This window comes from Rousettus aegyptiacus, unplaced genomic scaffold (genome assembly GCF_014176215.1).
Source record: "Rousettus aegyptiacus isolate mRouAeg1 unplaced genomic scaffold, mRouAeg1.p scaffold_m13_p_6, whole genome shotgun sequence".
NCBI classification, from domain to species: Eukaryota; Metazoa; Chordata; class Mammalia; order Chiroptera; family Pteropodidae; genus Rousettus; species Rousettus aegyptiacus.
Window position 1 is genome coordinate 66,052,022 of NW_023416309.1, and position 24,821 is coordinate 66,076,842.

Below are 24,821 nucleotides of genomic sequence, written 5' to 3' on the forward strand. Positions count from 1 at the left end.
ACTTAATCATACCTGCAAAGTCCCTTTGCCATGTAACATAGTAACAGGTCCCAGGGATTGGGTTATGAACATCTTTAGGAGGCAGATAGTAATAAACCTTATTATAGCATACTCACTCCACAAAGATGCCCTAAGCAAAGAAGTGGAGAACTCAAACTAGGAAGCAGTATTTTTTTTTTTTTTTCTGAGGAATTGGGAAAGGTTACACAGAAGAGGGATGGACATTAAAGCCAAGCCATAAAGGGTGGAGAAACTTTTCCTGGGGTGGAAGGATTTTAGGCAGAAGAAACAGCATTTGCCAAGAAATGGAGTGGTGAAAGAATCCAGCAGTTTTGAGGACTAGTTAGATGTTCAGTGTTGCCAGAATATTAAAGAGGGATCGTAGGCAAAGAAATACGTAGGTTAAAACCAGAGTGTGCTGTGATAATGGGTTTGGAATGCATCCTGTGAAGAGAAGGGAACCAGTGGAGCTGTTCTAGTGGGTTTTTAAAATATAAATGTTATGTCTGATTGTGTAAGTAATACATGGTCATTTTATAGAAAATGAAAAAACTAAAGAACTGTATCCAGGAAATAAAAATCACTCAGAAATAATTACTCTTGACATTTCTGTGTGGTGTGATTATTGAGCTGTGTGTGCATGTGTGTGCATGTACTTTAACACAGTTAAATCATATTCTATATTCAAATTCATGTCTTGACTTCTTTAACAGTATATCATAATATTTCTTCATAGCATTAAATATTTCCAAGTATTCTTAACGTGTTCATAATAATCTCCTATTGTGTATATTACCATAATTTTTAAAATTGTTGCTGGACCTAGTATTTTTCTCTATTTTAAATAATTCTAATACATAAATCTTAAGTTTCTGAATAGATCTTTAGGCTAAATTTCTCAATAGGTATTTACTTGGCTAAAATATAAGATTGATTATAAACTCCTTGATATATATATATTTCTGTGTTCTTTCTCGAAGTAATATAAAATATACAAAGCTGTGTAAGAGAGTGTTGTTCACACTGCAGCCTTGCCAGCATTATTGTTCCTAAATAATTAACCCTAATTTGATGGGCAAAAAAAGTACTTCCTTTTTTTACTGAATTTCATATGTTTATTGGTCATTTTTTCCTGTGATTTGTCTATTGGGGTTTTAATGTTATTCTTTTTGTTTGTTTGTTTGTTTGTTTGTTTGTTTTATATATTAACACTACCAATTTATTTCTGTTATATCATTGCAGATAATTTCTTCAGATTTTTTGTAGTATGTCAATTGTCTTAAATAAGATGTAGAAGTCTAAAAATGTTATAGTACAAATTTATTTTTTTCCATTGTGATTTATTACATTGTTCCTGGGCTTAGAGTTTTCCTGCCCAAAGTTCAGATGTATTCCATTTTTAAATATTTATGTCTTTAATCCGTACTTTGATATATGATGTAGGAAATTGTATTTAAAACATTTGGAGCATTTACTGAGCAAGATTTCTTTTCCTCACTGATTTAAATTTGCCGTTTTGTATCTTATATTACTTATGTATTCTTGGATATATTTGCTGTTCTCTATATTCTGTTCCATTAATTATGTGATTTTAATTGTTGTAGCTATGTAATATTTTAGTATCTGGTAAGTCAAGTTTTCTTCATTGTAATTTTTTTTTCTTTTACTATTTTTTCTTGTTTGTTCTTTGAGTTACTTTATCTGGTTTCCAAAAAATCCATTTTGAATTTTGGTCGAATTGTATTACGTTAGAGGAGAATCAGCACATTTTCTAGTATTCATGTCCTTCTAGGAATGTGATAAATGTTTTCATTCATTATCTTTTATATTCTCTAGTAAAATTTTAAAATCTTTTTCTATAAAGGCGGAAACAAATTAAAGGCTCTGTGTGAAGATTGGGTAATTGGGAAAATGGTGGTATCACTGAAAGAGAGAGAGATAGAGAGACACAACCAGGAAAATCAAGAAGAGAATTTGAGAGGCAACATAAAGAATTCACTTTTAGAAATTTTGAGTTTTAGCCCAGTCACATCTGAATGGTTCACCTTCTTTTATTAAGCTGCTATTGGTTTGTAGTAGGGGAAAGTGGTTGTTGATCAATGGAGATGTTTTGTATTTTCTTCTTAGGCTATAAGTATCCATTGTTCGACCCCCTGCCCCTCCCCTCACCTTACTCTGCCATCTCCCTGAGAATGCTTCCTTTCCTAGAGGAGTAGTCAAGCAGTATATATATTTACAATTCTACTCATTTGCTGTTATCTTTGCTGCACTGCCCTCAGTCTTTCTGGAGTCTTATCTAAATTTTACCCTCTTAAACTGTTCTCTCTAACGGTGATATTTTTCAAGATTATGGGGTATGATTGACTTCAATCTAATTTTAGCAAAGCTGGTGTACTCTTTGTTATTTTATTACATGTTTACGTTGTTTTATTGGATTTGTAGTTTCATCTGTCTACTCCATTCTTCATTCACAAGTTCATTAGCTCTTTAGGAATGACCTGTTGTCACCATTCTTACTGGTCTACCTTCAAGACCCAGCTTAGATGTGGTCCCTTTCTCGATGACTTTCTCTGACCCTCTGGGCTGGACCCAGTGTCTTTCTGTACTCCCATGGCTCCATGTTTACTGCTTTTTGCACCATATTGAAACCACTTATCACACCTGTATTGAAACTCTCTCCTTATGTATCTGTTACATATATTCCTACATCAGTACCTCATACCGCTGTTGTTGGCACATACAAGATATTTAGGAAAACTTTGTTAAATGCAAATAATATGAACTACATTCGTGCAACGATATAGAGATTAGAAGATTAAACAGGTGGTCGTAACTCTTGTAGCTAGAGATTAATATTTAGGAACTGTTCACATGGAATGACTCTTTGAAGTAGAGTATGAAAAGGAGGCTAAAAGAGAAGTCAATAATCTTGTTGCCCTGCCTATCTCTGGCATCTCTTAGGTCAGGAGTCTGGGTATAGAGATGGTGTAGCTCAGGCATGACGGCATTTTTTGGCCACTGCTTACAACAGAATTGATTTTTCCATACAGCAAAAGCTACAGTGTGTCAAGTGTGTCCTGATTTCAGTCCTTGGGGCACCCCAGGACTACAGATCCCAGGAGCCCAGAGTGTGGAGGAGCTGGGAGTAGGGAAGGAGTGCTTCCTCTCTTTATTCTCAGAGACGTGAGATCAAACACACGTGTTCCCTGTGGCCAGGTGGAGGAGCTGGCAGCGTGCAGACCCTCTCACTGACCTCTGCATGATGATCTGCCACTGCCCAAGAAGTTGTCAATATGTTTGGGTACAAGGGCCAAACCCTTTGTTCCCTTGCATGGGCACAAAGAAGGATATGCTGATAAAAAAAAAAAAAAATAGGTAACTACCTTGAATCTTTAAGCAACAAAATATATAGCATAAAAGCTGGGAATAAAAGAAAAATTTAATTTTTTAAAAAAGTATATTATATTAGGGGATGTAAATTGTGTCTTTTGTAATTTGACATGTTAGGAAACTCAGTTGCCAACTTGGATGCCCACGGGGACCAGTTGGGCACATGAATATATGACTTAATGTGTGTACAACAGTAGAGATGGTGGGGAATTGCACAGTGAACTGGAGAATGCATGCCTTGCCTCAGGGCATTGAGATTCATACATTTTAAAGCACTTTACCAGCCAAACAAAACATATCTGTAGCTTGCGGGCTGCCAGTTTTCAACCTTTGAAACAAATAAAGCAAAAATATAGAAGTTATAAATAACACACTCAACAAATTTGTAGAATAAAGAATAGACATCCTTCCTCTAAATCTAGGAATTGTTTATCAAAGTTGATCATGTACTTTGCCACAGAAAACAAAAAGTAAAATAGAAAAATTATGATTTTATATGCAATAATCTGTCATTTAATCCAGTGATATTAGTGATATAAAAAGATGATTATAGAAAAAACTACATTGGAATTCACAGACACTTTAAAAATAATCTCTGTGCCAGAGGAAAGTCAATTTATAAACAAATTATAAAACATCTAGAAATAAACAAAGGATAGTTTTATAGCACAATGTGTGGAATAGAACTAAAGCTATGCTCAGAGGAAAATGTATAATCATAGATGCTTTTAGTAGTATAGGAAAAGAAAGACTGAAAATATATGAGTGAATTGTTCAATGCATGAAACTAGGAAAGAAAATAAAAGAGAAATAAATTAATAATAAAAACTGAAGTGAATGAAATAGAAAACATAAAATGGTAAAAAAGATAAAAGGCCAAAACACTAGTTCTTTGAAAAGACAAGTAATGGAAATTATCTGTGATTGAAGGAAAAAAGGGAGAAATATATTAAAAATGAGTGAATGTTACAGGTATGAAAGATTAAAAATACAGTCTAAAACACACAATAGAATATAGTTGTTAAATTGTAATGTACACTTGAAAATTATATAATTGTATTAACCAGTGTTACCCCAATAAACTTAATTAAAAAAGATACAGTCTAACAATAATTTGAAAAACGAGGAAATGGAAGTATTATCACTTATTTAATATAGTTTTGGTGTTAATATATTAAGGCAAAAACATCTTTTGGCCTAAATATTGAAAAGAAAAAACAAACCCAAGAATAAGGGAATTTATAAGTGATTGTGTATAAAATAAATATAAAAAGAACAGTACCTTTTTTCCTATACTAGCAATAGCTGGCTAATGCTGGAAATTGAAAAAAAAAATTTAATTCACAGGTGCTGTTAAATGTCAAGGAATAATTTTAACTAGAGTATTATAGGACAGAAGGTGAAAGTGTTAAATCTCATTGTGGTTTATAAAATAAGACTGGAAATAATGGAGAAACTGCTCTAAATCCTTGGGTGGGCAGATTTAATATTATAAAAATATTAATCCTTCTCAAAATAAATCGCTGGATATAACACTAAAATTCTGAGGAAAAAAGGAAGCTCCTTACATTCAAGCTTCACAAAGTGACATTTTTAATTCAGCATATTCTTAATTACTTTATTCTGCATGACAAAGTAATATTTTGGGAAGACAGACCTAAATAGTCTTAATACATTTTAACTTTAGAGTTTTGTAGAGGCCACCTGACAGAGTTGGTTTAGAAAAAGGGAGACACGTTTTAAACAAATTTAGTATTCCATTGGGTATGATCTTATACTTACAGATATTAATGCTGTTGAATTGAGATGTTGAAAGATTATATGACAGTCAAATAAGTGGTTAGGTTATAGGGATCACAAATATTTATCCACAGGAAGAATTTTTTTAAAAATTGACCTAATACGTAAATATGTATTTGTGACATGGTAGATTTTCAGCGACACCATGATATTGTCACCGAATTCAAAAAGCACTGAATCTCAAACAGCTTAGATGGTTCTCTGGAAAATTTGGAATAGATGAACAGCCCCTGCATTGTTCAGGGGTCAACTGTACTTATATAAATAAAATATAAAGTTGGGGATTTGACTATTTGCAGAATAAGAGTTTACTCAGATTGATCAAGAAGCTTGCATTGTGCTTTGTTTTTGATTTTTGCTTTTTTGGGAAATGGGTATCACTTTATATTTAGGGTCACTCCATGAGGATATAATTTAGCTACAAATGACAAAACCTCCAATAATAGTGGCTTAAACAAGACCTAGGTTTATTTCTCATGTAAATTAGTCTGAGCAGGTGGCTGGTCCAGGCAGGCATGGAATTTGGTGGTGCTGGAACCTAGACTCCTGGTGATTTCTGGGTCCACTATGTGAGACCCTGATCTTATGGCCTCAAATGTGGCCTTTGTATTTCAGGCAGAAGGATGGAGGAAAGGGGTGAGCACTGCCTGTTCAGGAGAGCTTTCAGAAAATGCTTCATCCAGTTGGCCAGAACCTCTTACCTGGTCACGCCCAGCTGCAAAAGAGGCTGGAGAATGTCCTTGTTCTGAAACCACACGTCCAACAAAAAGTCACATTACTTAGGAAGAAAAGGAAAAGAAATACTGGGGTGCAACCAACCTCTGCTTAAACATTTATAATAATTGGAGAAAATATTGCAAAATATCCTGAGTATATGAGATACACCTATAAACAAATAAAGAAAAACTAAATGACATAGGAGGTGGTGGTACAGGTCACCTGGCAATAGTATGATAAACAATTCAATTGCAAAAAAATTTACAAGATATTTTATAAGTATAAAGTAAAAGAGATATTGGACATCATTGTAATCAGAGAAATGGAAATCAAAAGAAACCATTTTTCCTCTATCAAAAACATTAACAATTCCAGTGCTGGTCAAGATATAAACAGTTGTTCCCATATGTTGCTGGTGGCATTTTTGGAAAGCAATCTGGCAGTAGCTATTGAGATCGAAAATAAATGTTGTTTTGACAAAGCCATTTCATTGGGGGGAGTCTGTGCTCTAGAAATAAAACACCTATACTTAAATATGGAGTGAATGTAGAAAACGTTTGTTAATTGCAGTACTTTTTTTTATAGTATCCCAAATCTAGGAACAATCTGAATGTTTCTCAGTAGGAACTTGCCAAATAAATTGTAGTACGCCATTCTTATGAAGTATTATATTGTTAAAAAGAACAAGTTAGCTCTATTTCCACTATCCTGGAAGGCTATAAATACAATGTATTCCAATGTGATAAAATAGAATTCATAAAGGAATGTTTACAGTCTCATGTCATATATGCAGATGTTATGATCCTAAACAAAAAAATTAAGCCCGTTTGTGTCAATATGGAAAGATGCGTGTTTTTCATATTGCATATTGATATCTCAGAAAAGTAGAGGATTTTGATTATTTCAGATTTAGAAAGAACATTATGCAGAGGAGAGAATTTAGTGATTAAGTTATGAACTGTGGAGCCCACATTTCTTGGGTTCGAAACTCAACTCAAGTTCTGCAACCTTGGGCAAGTTTTCTGGACCCATCTACACCTCCATTTCCTGTGAGGTAAAATATGTATAACAACAATACCTTCGTCGGGTCTGAATGAGTTAATATATGTAAAGTATTCGGTGAAGAATAAATTGTCCATGAGAGAGGGCTGTTTTTGTTCTTTTTTTCAATTAAAAGTAATAAAGTCGAGGATAGGGGAAAGTTCCTTTTATTTCTGTGGCAAAGCGCTGAGGATGTTTTCATCCATCTTCGACTTTGCTCCTTTGCACCATAACGAAGGAATAGGACCAGCTTGCCTGAGAAAATGCAAAACGTCAAGAGTCTTGTATTTGTTGGAGAGTGGACTTCACAGCTGTCTTCACTGTGTCTTTGGAACTGGCAATTTGTCAGTAGAATTAACATTGGCTTCTATGCTAGAAATTTCAATGATAAAAAACATCAGTTTGGGAAATAGAGGCACACAGTTAATGGCTTTATGAGATAAAAATCTGTCTCGTCAGCCCACTGAGACATGACAAATTGTATTTTCCAGAGATGGCTATGACTGTCTCTCACCCCACATGCTCTTCCACAGTGTGACTTTTCCACTTCCTCCATTAAGGAATCTGAACCTTGAATCTGGGCAGGCCAAAGACTGCATCAACCAATAGAGTACGAAAGAAATGATGCTGTATGACTGCTAAGGCTGGGTCATAAGAAGCTGTGCAGCAACCCTTGTTATCAGAAACACACTTGGAGCCCTGAGTCATTTTATAACAAGTCCAGCTACCCTGAGATCATCATGCTGGAGAGGTCACAATTACAGTCCTCCAACCAACAGCCCAGCTGAGCTCCCCTCCTACAGCGTCAACTGTCAGACATGTGAGTGAGCCAGCTGGGACTTCTGACCCACCCTAGTCCTCAAGTGACTGCAGCTCCAGCCATCCTTGAACTGCAAACACCTGAGAGCATCTAAATTAGCGCTGCCTGGCCAAGCCCCTCCCAAATCCCTGACCTGCAAAATCATGAACAAAAAAGAATGGTTGTTTTAAGCTATGAAGTTATGGGAAATTTGTTCTGAAACAGTGGTAACTGGAACATGAGGGTTTAATAAGGTACATCTTAACTGTGATCATTTTCCTTCACTCATGTTAGAAGAGCCTTTATAAAGCCAATTCCAGCTGCTTATTGCATGCAGATAAATGGTCTCATAAACAAGAAATGTTTGCCTAGTTATCATCACAGTAGTCTTAAAATTGAGTATCCCATTTTAGTCTTTTTTCATTCAGCATTATGTTTTAAGTATTACATATATTATACTTATGTATACTAAATGTATGCTAAACATTATACATAATTTTTGTTTTTGATTATTTCCTAATATCCCCTCCTGGGGTCTCAAGCCTTGTTTGTTTGTTTTTTTGTTTTAAACTGGTCCATTTTCTGTATGTTGTATTACTATGCCAGTGTACCATACCAGGGAACTAAGTCAGCATTGGTCAGACCACATTATGAATACTTTTTATTTGATGTTCCCTCTTCTTTCAGGAATTCTCCTTGGATAATTCACTATTTTCCCATTTTCAGTGGATCAGCATATCACCTTGACTTCAGTGAGTCAAGGACAGTACAGACCAAGTCAGAACAAAATGTGAGGAGACATTTGTTGGGTCTTCATAGGATTTGATGGTGTGTAGACATGAGGCCTAGAGCTATCACAGGCATCACACTGCCATGAGGCAAGGCACCTTACTGATGAAGGTGACCTGTCGAGGAAGGCTGGAGCAAGAGATGGAGAGCAGTGGACCCTGCGAACATCTTTCGATTAAACTGGACTTGAAGTTGGACCTGCCCCTAGACTTTTCAGTTATGCAAGCCAAAAATCTCTTTTTCTTGTTGCAAGCTTGAGTTGGGTTTTCTTTTGCAACCGAACGATTCCTAACTCACAGTGACCACATCTACAGCATTTTTGGGATTTCTGGGTAACATTTCAGAGGGACTTTGATAAATCAAAGTATCTCTAGGCAGTTCATCTGATAAATGACCGTGAGTCCTAAGAGGCCTGGTGGGAAGGATTAGGAATGTTTTGCGTAAAGAATAGAAGACCAAGGGGAAACAAAACTGCCTTCAGATATTCAGACATCAAATGGAATAAGCAATAAATTTGCTCTTTGTGGTTCCAGATCATTCAGCACTGAAACCAACATGTACCATGTTAATGAAGATAGAAGCCAGCCACATATAAAGAAGGATTGTCTAGCTATTTGGGCTGCTCAACAGTGGAAGGGGCTGTCTGATACTGGGTTCTCTTTCACTGAAAATATACAGTGGTAACTGGAACATGAGAGTTTAGTAAATAACAATAGAACTTGGATGCTATTGATATGATTTTGTATGAAGATTTAGATTATATGATTTCTCTGTTGCTTCCAGTTCTGAAATAATACAATTTTGTACTTCCTTATGTATTAAAAGATGCGCTTATTATGTGACCCTTGGGCAAATTGTGAAGCTTCTCAGACTCTATTTTCTTATCCATAAAATGAAGATAATACTTTTCCAACTGATTTCCGTGAGCATTCTACACAAAAAAAGCACTACACAAATATAAAGTTCTGTTATCACTTCTTACCTTCTGAACTCCAGTTTTAGGAATGTGAACAATTCCTTAAAGTTCATTGTGTGTTTTAACCTTTGGGTAATTAAAAAGAGAGCGAGAGAGAGAGAGAGAGAAGAAAAAAGTAATCCAAAGAAATAGGATTCAGCATGCCCAGGCTACCTAATTCTCTAATTTCTCCAATTACAAATTCAGATGAATTTAATATCTTTTAATATTGGAACTTGGGAGTTCCTTAGTGATCACTATGAGATATAGCTGTAACTGAGCCAAGTATTTAATTTTAGGGAGCCAGAGCTAAATCATGATCAAATAGGTAATCTAAATTGCATCACGCCTCATAGATTGTGGAATCAGTCTTTTCCTATTGCTAGAGAAAAGAAGGCTGCACATTGAGAAGCAGGTTTTTTAATTCATTGAACCCCCACCACCCTCAGCTTCTCATTCTTAGTGTTTGCTGCCTAGAGACCATTGGAGTGTCGGGAGGTTCCTATGCAGAGGTGCCAGGCTCTTGAGTTAGGTAATGACGATTTCATTTGGTCCACACAGGGTCAAGGAGGCTAATCGAGAGTGTGGAGCAATTTCTGGGATTAGCTGTTCCCCTGGCCCCTTCAGTTTCAATGGAAATTAGATGTCCCCGCCTGCTTTGCAGTTTTCATATGGCATGCAGAGCACTGCCCTTCCAGAGCTGTTTTGCATTTTGGCTTCTGCTGGAGATGACTAACTGCACCCAGCTGTGTGGGCCACCTGCAAGAAACTGGTCAGACCACAGCATTCTCTCTTCTTTTAACACTGCCACTCTGTCTCCTGCTTTATCTCATCTTTAACCCCGCATAGAGCAGTCACTGTGTCCTCCCCAGGCCAGAGCCCCTTCTGCGTGTTAGGAGTCTTTTGTTCAGAAGCCCTCTCATTCTGGAGCACTGTTCATAGTGCCGTGGAACAATATGAGTATTTGGGAAAGAGAAGGATGCAGATTTACAGGTCTTTTAAACTCTAACCCAAGTTGCTGAGCAAATGACTGTAGCAAAAATATTTTGGCATTCTGAAAAAAAAATGAATAAATAAAATAAAATAAAAACAAGATAGAAAACATTAATTTATCCTGTTAACAAAAACTATCTCTAAATGTGAACCCTACTTTTTGCTTTTAGGAAGCAAAATGAGTAAGTAACTTGGTATAGAATTCTGTCATGTTTTTTTCCTGTTTAGTTTTCAAAGAGAGTTTCCAGTAACTTCATATGAGATATACATGGATCTCTGGAAAACACTTTGTTGAAATTTCCCAAAGGACAGTCCAGCTATAGAAAAAATTACGTTCTTCTGTTGGCAAGGTGGGGCCGTGAGATATAATAACAGACTTAGTTCCTTATAGCAGCGCTTCTGCTTGCTGAGTTGCCTCAAACTTTCTTTCTTTTATCTCATTTGTTCTAAGTCCAAAAGATCAGTGCTGCCTATAAAACCAGTGATTACTGATTGCCTGTTTTCACGCTACATTGGCAAACATTCACATTTCTTTTTCTCAGTTCTTATTATCAAAGTAGTACATGCACAGGTTAAAACAATGAAATCGGACAAGGTTTTTATGAAAAACCCTCCTGCTGCCCTACACCTTTCCATTCCTTGTCCCACTTTGCAAAGGTAACCATTTCATTATGCTTATATTGCTTATTTTTTAATAGACTTTTAGAGTAGTTTTAGTATAGCAAAACTGAGCAGAAAGTACCGAGTTCCCATATAACTCCTGCCCCTCTAACCTCCCCTGACCATCAAAATCCCTCACCAGAGTGGTACATTAGTTACAATTGATGAATTGATATTGACACATCATGGTCACCCAGAGTCCATTAGGATTCACTATTGCTGTTGTACATTTTGTGGGTTTGGACAAATGTATAATGACATGTATCTGTCATTTAAATATTATACAGGACAGTTTCACTGCCCTAAAAATTCTCCGTGCCCCACCTGTTCATCCCTTCCTCCACTTAAAGCCCTGACAGTCACATCCTTTTACTGTCTCCATAGTTTTGCCTATTCTCAGATGTCATATAGTAGTTGGAGTCTTGCAGTCTGTAGCCTTTCGCATTGGCTTTCACATAGTAATGTGTATTTAAGTTTCTCTATGTCTTTTCTTGTCTTGACAGATCATTTCTTTTTAGCACTGAATAATACTCCATTGTCTGGATTTACCACAGTTTATCCATTCACCTACTGAAGGATATCTTGGTTGTTTCCAAGTTTTGGTAATTATGAAAAAAGCTGCTATAAATATATCCATGTGCAGGTTTTGAGTAGACGTAAGTTCTCAGTTCATTTGGGTAAATACCAAGGAGTGCAATTGCTGGATTGTATGGCAAGAATATGTTTAGTTTTGTAAGAAACCACCAATGGTCTTCCCAAGTGACTGCCGTTTTGCATCCCCACCAGCTTCACATCCTCACCAGCATTGTCAGTGTTTTAGGTTTTAGCAATTCTAATAGGTGTGCAGTGGTATCTCATAGTTGTTTTAATTTGCAGTTTCCTAATGACATATGATGAGCATCTTTTTATATGCTTATTTGCCATCTTTATACCTTTGGTGAAGTGTCTGTTCAGATATATTGCCCATTTAAAAATATAATTTTATTTTTCATTTACAGTTGACGTTCAATATTAGTTTCAGGTGTACAGGTAGTGGATAGACATTTACATAACTTGCAAAGTGATTTCCCCGATAAGTCTAGTACCCCCTTGTGTTTTGCTCATTTTTAATCAGGTGGTTTATTTTCTAACTGTTGAGTTCTTTGTGTGTTTTAGATAACAGTCTTTTTTTCAGATATGTGTTTTGCAAATATTTTCTCCTAGTCCTTGGCTTGTATTCTCATTCTCCTGACATTGCTATTTTTTTTATTTTCAAATTTAGACATTGTGTTGACTCCTAATAAATGATGATTTAATTCATAAACTTTCAACCCCTCCCATTATCATTATATCACTATTTTTAGTTTCTTTCTTGGTTACCTCTTTTATTTTAATAATGTATTTCATCTTTATTTCTTGGTTTGTCAACTGCACATAGTATCTTTGATCTCCATTTATAAGATGAGGATAGATATTATTGTCACTACCCTTTTTACCAGCTCTCTCTACCTTGTCTTCTACCTCCCAGTTTCTTTCATCTGTACTTTACTTTTTTTACTAGCAAAGATGATAATTTCAAGTGTTCTTTAAAATAGTCTTGCATACTTTCTGTCTAGGTCAATATAAATAGTATTAATATTATTGTGACTATGTAGGTATTCTTCCCCGTAGAGTGAAGTCGTGTGTTATGATTTTGTTGTCTTTCTTATGCAGCTTTTTATGATTCTGTTTTTTTCACTATTTTTATTGTTTCTACATTTTTTTCATACTCTTCATTCAATCATGCATTATGTCAAGGGAACTTCCCTTAAGACACACTTTGTCTTCAAGACCCGGTCTGGACTTGTTCTACCGACTTGTAAGGTAATGGTGTTATATTAAGATTCCCTTGACTGCTTGCCTCTAATAGAGCCTCTGCTTCTTGGATGACTCATCTTCTTCCTCTTTGGTTTATTTCCTTGTTTTACTGGAACACTTCCTCAAATAATTTCCTCAGAAAGAGCGTTGGCAATTTAATGTCCTGAGTCTTTCCATGCTTTAAAATGTATTTTCTATTTCTGTGATCAATTTATAGTTAGGTTGGGTATAGAATTCTTGGTTGAAAATCATTTTCACTCAGAACTCTGAAGGCGTTTTCTTTATTGCCTTTTAGAACTCAATATTTTAATGAGTGAGGATGGTCAGTCTCATTCTCAGTCCATACCTCTTCCCCCAAATTTTAGTCATTCTTGGTGTTCTGAAACTTTAGAAATGTTGTATCTATTTCCATGTGGGTCTTTTTCATTTGTTTTGCTTGACATGAATTCTTGAGACTCACGGTCTTCAACTTTGAGGAATTCTCTTGTTTCAGTTCTTTGATAATTCCCTCCATTCTGTTTCCACTGGTCTGTAGTTCTGGAACTTCTGTTAATTGATTGATTGATCTCCTGGATTGGCCTTGTTTATCTTTTCTATTTTCATCTTGTTTTTGTTTTGTTTTACATATTGGGTTTCTTGATGTTACATTCTATCCCTTCTGTTGAGTCTTTTAATTTGACAAACATTTAAAATTTTTGAGAGCTTTCTCTTGCATTATCTTTATTTTTTTTTTCATAGCACGCTTTGTTTTAATGGATGTATATCACCTTGAATCTCAATGAGTGAGACTTTCCTTGAGTACCCCATATACATTATTACTCTTCTTCTTCACTTGTCCCTTCCCTGCTATGGCTCTGCACTCAGGGCCTTTGCACATTCTCTTTACTCTTAGCTTTCCTTTCTCCCTTTTATCTAGTTTGGGCTATTTGGGGGATAATTCATTTATGCTAATCAAGTTTGTAGTTTTATATTAGACATTGCTTAGAGGAGAGATCCATATAAGAGTTAATTTGGGAGTCATCAGTATATACATAGTATTTAAGATCATGGGATTGAGTAGGATCGCCAGGAAAATATTTATAATAAGGGAAGAAAAAAGGCCCAGGACTTAGATCTGAAGTGTCCTAATATGTAGAGAGTAGAGAGAAGAAATATAGGAATAAGCAAAGGAGACAGGCGGCTGCTGAAGTATGAAAAAAACTGGGACTGTGACATCAGAGACATGTTTCAAAAAGGAAGAAATCGTTCAACTCTGCTGAGAGGATTTAAAATGTTCATTGCCTTGGACCATATGAAAGTCGCTGATGACCTCAGCAAACAATGTTTTGGTTGAGTAATGAGAATGCATAGAGGAGTGAGCAAGAAGGAAGAGATGAAAACAACCAGTGAACATAACTCTTTGGAGGATTCTGGTGTGAGGGGGGAGAGAGAAATCGGACATTAGCTGGAGAAATATGTGGATTACATAGACATTTATATAACTCGTTTTTGTTTTTGTTTTTAATTGAAGAGAATTACGCTTGTTTAAATGCCAGTCAGAAGGATACAGTGAAAAGGGAATGATATGTCCACAAGTCAAAAGTATATTGGGGACACTGAGAATACTGGCTAGAGTTAAATGTGTGTGCTGGAGATAAAAAAAAAAAAAAAAGATTGATAAGTTTGGGTATGCTGATTAGAGATGATGTGTGACCTTGAAAGCCAAGGGAAGAAGTTTGACATTGGTGCAGCAGACAAGAAAAAATACAGATTCTTGAACAGAAAAATTGATAAGGGATTTGACCCAGAATACCTCAAAGAGTGAGAAAGGCTAAAATTAGGAAGACCTGTGAGAACATTTCAGGAATTTAGATGTAATATTCTGAGGACCTGGACTACATTCATACCAAAAGGAAAGGAAAAATTATGGAAACATTTCCAAAAACAGTACTAGGTTTTAGTGACCAACTGGTTAGTTACAAAAATAAGAAGGGAAGGAAGTTTTAAATGTGTTTTTAAGATAATGGGGGAACCTAAAAAATGATGGGTACCACCGTCAGACATGAATAAAATGAAAGAAGGAAAGAAGGAACAAATTCAGTAAAGTTGGCTGCCATTGAAAAGTTGAGAAAGATGAAAGGAGGAAATTAGATTTGACAATAAAGCAATTATTGGAACTTTTGAGAAAAAATTTATGCAGAGCAATAGTAAAAAAAAATCCTAATTTAGATTCTTAGAATGAGCAAGTTCTCTTGTATTTAGGAGGCAAGGAAGCAATTGTGTGGTATGTAAAGATGGTGAATTTACTTTTCTATCTCCCACCTGTCTCTTCCACAAAGCAGGCATATTAATCATTGAATAAATGAAAGATTAATGAATTATTTTAGAATGTCATCAATTTCCTTCATCAGTGCATGTTAGACAGAAGACCATCCAAAGAACAAACCCGGTATCAAATTCTTTGGGTAAAATGAGGAAATTAAAAAGGGACTGACAATACTTAATTTTCAGATTATGAGAATCACTGCTTAAAACAGTCACCTGATTTGTGATTTAAATGATTGTGCTATTGTTTTGAATGTGCTTTTTCTTCTCTAAAAGATTTCTTTTTCCCATCCCTTTATCTCTATATATTGTTATGTAGGATTTTTCCCTCTTGTTTTTTAAAAATGTATTGCATAAATACAACTGTAAAAAAGAAACAGGAAAATTACAGTACAGCCAGCTTAATACTCACCTGTTTTCAATAGTATATGTTCCTTGCTCCCATGTGTCTCTGAATACACAGTTTGATGCGCCTGTGGTCAACCACGACATACAGTTTTTCATTTGGCCTTTTAAAATGTAACATCAGACATGTCTTTTAAAAAACAATAAATAAATTATTGTGTTAGGTGGAGCTTGCTTCTATTTTCACTTGTTACAGTTAGACAACCACCTCAGTAGGAATAAGTAATGATCTGATTTGAGGATGGCAAGGAGACAAAAGAAGTCAGAGTGTCAGCTGAGCTAGAGCCTGTTCCAGCGCCCTCCTACTTCCCACCACCCCTGCTGTCACCCTTACCATGGTGTATTCTTAGGTAGCATGCCCAGTTTCAGGGTTCCAGGATGTATTGTTCAGCAGTGAGGCTGCTGTACCCACAGTACTTAAAGGAGAGTGAGTAGAACCCTGCTGACTCTTGCCCACCAGTTCCCATGATGAGGTGTGTCTGGGCAGCAGACTTCAGCACAAATAGGGGAGTGAGCAGCCAAGTACCAAACCTAGTTTGATCTGATGATGAATTTTAACAACTCTATAAACTTTACCTCTGCTAACTGCAGTTTTTGAAATGATGTGTACAGATATGAGAAGAACCTTTTAAAATAAAAAATGAACCAGGGACTCTCTTCAAGTGATGATGAAATGGCAAGAACAGAAAAAAGAACAAATGTAAAAAGGATACAACTGGATTATGTATTTTATAATTCACAACTGGCTATATTTCATAAATGTGCTTTGGTTTGATGTAAAAAAAAAAAATTCCTAGTAGTTTAGATAAGGCTTAAGTAACCCCGAAGTGGAGGGCAAACTAAGAGTTGGCAGCAAAAAGGAGGAGTTAAACTGTAGCTAGAAATGATGACTGAGCTGATCTACTGCCTCATGCGAGGTCTTCTCATCTTCAAAACCAACAAATGATTGAGGAGGAGCCTTAATTTTAGTAGCATTATTAGGAATGGCAAATGTCCTAGATTCTCAGTTTTGCCTGTTCTGACTATAGTTGTGGTGAAACTCTAGTTATCTTCCAGGTTTCATTATGGTCCTGGCCAGGATTACTTCATTTTAGACTACTGGTGTTACTAAAACATTTCATTGCTTAGCGATTTTAATCTTCATTCTACAAGAATAATTAAATCTTCATTGCATATCTAGTATGATGCAAGCAAGGCATCTGGACATCTGAAAACACTAAATATGTATCATAGTACTTTAGCTTTCCAGTAACTTAATTTGAAAGAATTAATATACAAACCATGGTTTTTCTTAATATATATGACAGTTTAGCCTTTATTATGTCAAAGATTTAAGAGTATTCAGCTGTCAGAGACAGCTCCAGATGCTATCATCACCTCAGATTTCAGCACGTTTAGATAGGCATTTGCTCATGTCTGAGTAGCAGTCTTGGTGGTGAGTTTAGAGCTACTGTGCCATGTTGGGTTCTTTTTGTCCCTTAGCAGACTGGGGCTGCTGCTAGTCTGTGGCTGCATCCCATTCCCCCAACCCTTTCTACACTGTTCAGGCCCAGAGATTGGTGACCTCCAACCCAAGGTGTGTATTTGTATAAGTTATAGCATTCAGCCTCGATTAATCAGATGGTCTTTGAGTTTGTAAAACAGATCCAAGTTTTTCATTTATACTTTAATCTCTGAGGTAGGTTTCATTCCCAGAGCATATAGAAAATCAGTGTCTGGCTTTTCAGCCCTCAAATTTTTTTAATGTTGTCCATAGGAATAGTGTGAATGAAAATAAAAAATATAGCATAGATGAAAAATTAAAAGTAATTATAGTATAGTAGTATAGATGGTAATAAAAATAATTCTTTACATTTCCTATTATAAGTATTCTAAATTCCATATGATTTCCATATCATATAAACCCCTTTAACATTTAAAGCTGCATCATAGATATACGTAATATGCCCTTATCCTGTATGTTCTTGTTTATGGATACAAATGATCACACCATTTCCATTTACGTTAAATCAGTAGGTCATTGGATCAGATCAGTCTCTCCTCAGTATTATGTATGTCTTCTGATTTCTTAATCAGATTTGTGCTCAGTCAGATATGTTAACGATGAATTTTTAAGTGTTTACTGAGAAATTCACAATGAACTTATATTTTGTCAAAGGGCAGTTTGGTTGCCAAGGTTATGAGTTCAGATGTATTAAGTTGCAAGTGACATAAAACCCAATTCAGGGGGACTTCTGTGAAGGGTGTTTATTGGCTTTTGTAATTAGAAGGCCAGCAATAGGCCAGGCCTCAACAGATTGATTCAGCAAATCCACAGTTTTACTGAGAATTTGGTTTTCTTCTTTCTGTTCTCTGTTTCTCACCTTCATCTTGTGATATGATGGTTGCCAGCCATTCCCAGAGTTACACAATTCCTCACTCACGTCCAGTAATGTTTTAGAAGCTCAGCCAGAACCTTTCCTTATGTTTCACTGACCTTGGCTGAGGGGTGTTTCCATGCCTTGAACCAGCAACTATGCTGAGTAGCTCAGGCTTGGAGTCAGTTTCTCCCAAAGTATAGGGCTATGGGGGGAGGTACAGAAACTCCAGTCAGAACTGGGTAGTTATCGAAAGGAAGAGGAAATGGATGAATGGAGACAGCCACTTTGTTCCCTGTGCCATAAGAGCTGATTCATTTGGGTTTCACTTGCTTTGTTTCATTGATTTCTACTTCCACCTTTAGGGGCTGTGACAACGACCAAACGGACAGGCATTCCAGCTCCTCGAGAATTTTCAATAACTGTCTCAAGAGAGAGAACTGTACCGCGCGGTCCCTCCAACCCCAGGAAATCGGTGTCCAGTCCAACTTCTTCCAGTACACCCACCCCTACCAAGCATCTGAGGACCACTTCCACAAGACCCAAGCCAGAGAATGAAGGTGGAGAAAAGGCCGTGCTTGAGTCTCAAGTTCGGGAACTTTTGGCAGAAGCCAAAGCAAAAGATAGTGAAATTAACAGGCTTCGAAGTGAACTAAAGAAATGCAAGGAGAAAAGGACTCTGAACACTGAAGGAACCGATGCTTTGGACCCAAAGGTAGATGGAACTTCAGTCTCACCAGGTGACTCAGAACCATTGATAAGAGATCTTGAGGAGAAGAACAAGAATTTTCAGAAAGAGCTTGCTGATCTGGAGGAAGAAAACCGGGCCTTGAAGGAGAAACTGACTTATTTTGAGCATTCACCAAATTCAGAAGGGGGAACAAGTCACACTGGTGACAGTAGCTGCCCAACATCCATAACCCAGGGGTCAAGCTTTGGAAGCCCAACTGGAAATCAGTTGTCTGGTGAAATCGATGAGTATAAAAAAAACATACATGAAAATGCATTACGGACATCAGGTTCTTCAAGTAGCGATGTAACCAAAGCTTCTTTGTCACCAGATGCCTCCGATTTTGAGCACATTACAGCAGACACCCCCTCTAGGCCCCTGTCTTCCATGAGTAATCCCTTTAAGAGTTCAAAATGTTCTACCACTGGGAGTTCCCCTAACAATGTGAGTGAATTGTCCTTGGCTTCTCTTACGGAGAAGATACAAAAGATGGAAGAAAATCACCATAGCACAGCGGAAGAACTGCAGGCTACTTTACAAGAATTATCAGACCAGCAACAAATGGTGCAGGAATTGACAGCTGAAAATGAGAAACTGGTGGATGAGAAGACAATCTTGGAAACTTCCTTTCATCAGCATCGAGAGAGGGCAGAGCAGCTAAGTCAGGAAAATGAGAAGTTGATAAACCTCTTACAAGACCGAGTAAAGAATGAAGAGCCCAGTGCTCAAGAAGGAAAACTCCTAGAGCTGGAGCAGAAGTGTGCAGAAATTCTTGAACAGGGCCGCTTCGAAAGAGAGAAGCTGCTCAACATTCAGCAGCAGTTAACCTGCAGCTTACGGAAGGCTGAGGAAGAAAACCAAGGAGCTTTAGAAATGATTAAACGCCTGAAAGAAGAAAATGAAAAACTGAATGGGTTTCTAGAACGGGAGCGGCATAACAATAGTGTGATGGTCAAAACTCTGGAAGAGTGTAAAGTTACCTTGGAAGGGCTGAAGATTGAAAATGGGTCTTTGAAGGCTCATTTGGAGAATGAGAAGCAAAACTCCGTGGAGACCAGTCAAATGGGGCAGACAGCAGAGGGCTGTGAAATTCAAGAAATGTTGAAAGTAGCTCGAGCTGAGAAAGATCAGCTGGAACTGTCTTGCACTGAACTCAAACAAGAATTACTGAAGGCGCATGGTGAAATTAAACATGTTTCAAGCCTGCTAGCCAAGGTAAGGAGACACCTCTTTACCAGTATTTGCTCACCCTTGTTAACATTTCCCTCCCTGACCTTTAAATTCACAGAGCACAGAGAATCTTTTGCTTAGTCGATTTCTTTTACTAATCCAGCATTCTAGCTTGAAGATCTGTTAGATTCCAGACAGATTGGGGATACAAAAATGAAACACCACAATTTCTGACCAAACGGTTCAAACCGTAGTGGGGATATAATGAATCAAATTGATGAGTATGATGCAGGGTTAAAGAATATAATAGAGGCCATCTCAGAGTCTTGTGCTAAAGAGGAACACCTAGAATATATAGAATGAAGGAGGGTAGTGTAGGAAGACATTTTGAAATAAGTGGCAATAAGCTGAGTCTTAAAGGGAGGGTGAGAATTATCTAGGTCTATCAGCATGCTTTGGACTGCTAATAGAAAATTCAAATTACTTCAAATTTCTCCAAATAATAACATGACCACTGTTGTGGTGTTTTCTTCCAGATATACATGTGTGTATGTGTATGTTTCCTACAAGTAAAAAAAAAAAAAAAATTTAGAATGGCCCTGTACATATTGTTAACTTTTTAAATTTTAATATTTTCTGAGCATATTCTCATTATTATTCTTTGAAACAAGATTTTGAAGACTAGGTAGTATTCTACTATATAAATATTTCATATGTACTGTACTAATTGCCTGTTGAACATTTATGTTCTTCTCTAGTCTTTCAATATTATAAATACATTTTTTTATATCTCATTATTTCCTTAGGAAAAATTCTTAGATACTGACTTTCTATGTCAGAGTATGACCATTTTAAAGACTTCAATATGTTTAGCCAGATTGTCCTTCAGAAATATTGCAGTTCATGCCCACCAGCTGATCATGGGAGTGCTCATTTCCCTGAACCCTTGCCAACAGCTGGCATCAAGTTGTTGGATCATGCAAATCTGGTCTTCCTTTTGTCTCCTCCCCCCCTTTTTCACTTGAAAAGATCGTCCCCAACCCAAGATGAAATTGAATGATCACTTCTTTCATTTTTAAAAACAATGTTTTAATTAGTCTGGAATTTTGTTACAAGTTGAAGAGTGCTGATAATTAATTGTATAATATATTGCCCACTCACAGAGAAATACTGGAAAGGTATAGACAAGGTAGCTTCCTATTTCTCATTTCCTCTAAGCTCTGGGTCTGTAATTTAGGGGTTCCTTGGTGAGAGAGGTTGAAAACATCTTCCCACCTTATTTCAGGGGTTGCGACTGTTTTAAGAAACAAATTATGCAATGATCTTCCAGGGAGAATTTTTCCTACTGCTTCACCTGCCTTAAGATACTATAGTCAGTTTCAACTTGATTCTGGCATTGGGCTGTCTGATGGTGATCTGGGTAGTGTTGGTAGTTTTATCATTGTCTGTGTCCTAAATTCACAGTATTTAATTGAAAATAGAGGCAGTTCCATTGAAGGCACTAGCCAGACACCCTTTTGAAGTGTGGATTGGTAATCAGAGCTTTACATTAAGTTATAATGTCTGTGGAATAAGTTCCCCTCCATCACTCTGCTGCAAAATGTTTAATCCCACAGGAGACCTTCTTGAAGTTCTCCCTCAGTTCCTCATCTGTTTCTTTGATATTTTGATGATTGGTATTAAATTAAATATATGTGTCAGTGAAAAATAATTTGTCATCTTAAAATAATAGCTTATTTTTTCTGATCATAAAATTGTATATTCATTACAAAAGGTTCAGAGAATATAGAAAAGCGTAATAAATAAATACTACCTTTAATCAAATAAATACTACCTTTAATCTCCCTCTTGGAGAAAAACACTGCTAACATTTTTCTATATATGTCTTTTCAGACATTTTCCCAGTTTATGCACATTTGGGCATGCATACAAACCGGTATCTACATACTTACAATATTTAATCTTCCTATTAAGAAGAGTGGAGTATGTCACTCCACATTTTATGAATACAAAACCCAGTTGGATTAGCTTATCAATTCTACTGTTGATCTATTTCTGATTAATTTGCTTCTAATTTATCTTTATCAATTCTTTCATCCTGCTTTTTGTACATTTTCTTGGTTTCTTAGTTTCTTGAGTAAAAGTCTTTAAGTTTGTCCTTTGTTGATAATAAAAGCATTTAAAGATGTGAATCTGCCCTTTATTATGGCTTTGGTTAAGGAAGACAATAAAATCTAGAATTTTCTGGGGTATACTAAGTCTGATTTGGAGAAGAAGGAAAAGCGTTTGTTTGCATTCTTTATAGAGTTCAAGGTACAATGTGTTAAAATCAAGTTGTTAATTATATTATTCATGTATTCTATATCTTTAGTATTTCTTGCTGATAAGAATTATCAAATATGTGACAGTAGGATGGAAAAGGTTATAGCTAGTGTTTCAAGGTAAGACTCTGAGATAAAAAGTGTGAGGCATGGTGTCACATAGAGTTTCTTTTATATGTACCAAGAACCTACGTCTGTGCTTTTGTGTTGTCTTAGTGTGTAGGGATGTTGATCCGTAACTACAGTGAAGTTGTAACTTATACTAAGCTTCCTGCCCTTTTCTATTACCATAGAAAAAGTAAAACCCAGACCTCCTAGGCAGATGAACAATGTTTTGTAGCCCTACTGCAGCACATCAACTAAACCAGCAGCAACTGTGAATTGAAATGATAAGGTGGAAGGGACTCATGCCCAAAGGAAACAGGAACTCTTGTTGCACAAAACTGTAATGAAGTATATTAAGTGCTGGACTAGGAGATGGAAAGCCTGGGTCCTTCAGGCTTCACTAATGGTTAATTTTGTGGCCTTGGGCAGGCCCCTTACCATTGTAGTGTTCAATAGAAGTGTGGTGGTGAATCTCCTGGCCTTGTTCCATGTTTAAAGGGAGTACTTTCAACATTTTCTCATTAAGGATGTTTGTGATTGGCATTTGCTGCCTACCTTTTATTGAATTATGCAAGTATTTTGCTAAGAAGTATTGTTGTTTGCTTGTTTTCTTTTTAAGAATGTAAATTGGATTTTTCTACACCTCCTGTAGATCTTATGCATCTGTAAGATCTATACATCTATAAGACCTATACTGTAGATTTTGGACATCTATGATCTTGTAGTTTTATATAATAATTATGGTTTTTCTCCTTTAAGTTGTTGGATGAATTATAATAACAAATTTTCTAATGTAGTCTAGTGTTAAATCATCTTTGCATTCCTGGAGTAAACTCAGGTTCTTCAGTTCTCAATAGTTTCACTTGACATTTTTGTGTAGAACTTTCAGTTATAACCACCTTAAGCAGATGTCAAAGTGACTGACCTATTAATCACCAAGCAAAGTGACTGACCTATTAATCACCAAGCTTGGTGATGAACAACTTTTACCCTTGAGTTCTGCATTCATCCACTCTAATTTCTGGAAGAAGGTGAATATTATGAGAAAAGAACAAAATAGCCTATTTACAAAAAGGAAAGAAAGGTGATACCAAACCATCCCATGATCTAAGAGATTTAGTAAATCTATATGTTTCCAGTTTAGGTAAGTTACTCAAGTGGCTCAGATACTGTTAGACGAGCCTCTGAAAAGCCTTAAAATGTTTTTTTTTGTTGTTGTTTTTTGGGTTTTTTTTTGGGGGGGGCATGGGTTGGTCTGTTCCTCATACAGTAAATGAAAAATTGATAGGATGTTTACAGTAATTGTGTGAATGTTTTGTAGGCTTTTTTCTCCTCTCATTGCTTTGTCTTCAGCTATTTGCTAATATCTCCATTATTTTCAGCTTCCCTGATACCCACCATGTACATTTTGCTGGCAGTTTAATGAGTGATTGATTATATAACATATCTCTGTACAACCTTGAAGAAGGGTCTAATTACACAGAATCCTGGTCTCAACCACACTTGTACCTGCCTTAGTCAGCAAGCAGCCTATAGTTGCATGAGATTATTGCTTTTTCCAAAAAAAAAAAAAACTTGACTTTCAAGTTTTCAGTCATTTGGGATCTTGATTTCAAGTTAGAGAATCTTTATAAGGCTTGAAACCTAGAAGTTTTAAAAGAACATACTGATTTTTTTCTCACTTGAGATTGAAAGCTTACAAGTGATCTACCCTTAGAAGTTGAGTTCTTTAAACAGAAATTCGTGTGTGTCTTCCAAAGGAGAGGAGATTATAAAGAAACACTTGCCATGAGTGGTCAGGAAAAACTAGAGGTGAGATGATCACTGTGTGACCCATACTGGTCACCAGGCCAAATTTGGGCAGCTACCAGCCACAAATAGCAAAACAATTTGAGAGAAAGATGTCGTGAGGAGATGATCCCATACCCGACTACAAAACAGGACTCTTTAAAGGACTGTGGAGATCTTGGAACCTGGGTTAAATGGTAGGTGGTCCATGAGAATATCCAGGTGATACTTTGGACTGTAAGAAACAGGAACCGCTAGTGTCAGTGGCCTAAGCCAATGATGTTCACTTTACTTATGTAATTGGGAGTCAGGCGGTGGGCAGTTGGTCACTGTGGTACAAGAGCTACATACATGATGTCAAAGCTCAGAGCTGGCAGCTCTGTGGTTTCCTCAGCCTGCCTGCCAAAAGTGCAGGGAAACAGAGCATCTGCAGCATCTCGTCCCTACAGGCAGAAGGCTTGGTAGGTCCCTGGGCACCTCAGTCCTATCAGGAGAACATTTTTTCCCAGGAGCACCCCCGGCAGCTTTCCCTTCGTATATGGACAGAACTGGGTCACACATCCTCTCCCATCCTACCCTTCTGGAAATCACAAGATTACATCCTGACTCGAACAAAATTGGGATTCTTCTTCAGAAGAAAAGGGAGAATGGCTTTTGGCTA

The 24,821-nt window shown here is 36.6% G+C and overlaps 1 protein-coding gene across 8 annotated transcripts in view; it reads left to right on the top strand.

The window, feature by feature from the left end:
- SPECC1 (sperm antigen with calponin homology and coiled-coil domains 1) overlaps positions 1-24,821 on the top strand; it is a 239,842-nt gene that overhangs the window by 131,778 nt on the left and 83,243 nt on the right. For all 8 annotated transcript variants that reach the window (XR_004951614.1, XM_016145133.2, XM_016145137.2 and 5 more), the window contains one exon: positions 18,412-19,991. Coding sequence is in view for 7 of the 8 variants with exons in the window: in XM_016145133.2 (XP_016000619.2) it covers positions 18,412-19,991 (1,580 nt within the window). In the remaining variant the exon portion in view is untranslated. The remainder of the gene's footprint in view (positions 1-18,411; positions 19,992-24,821) is intronic.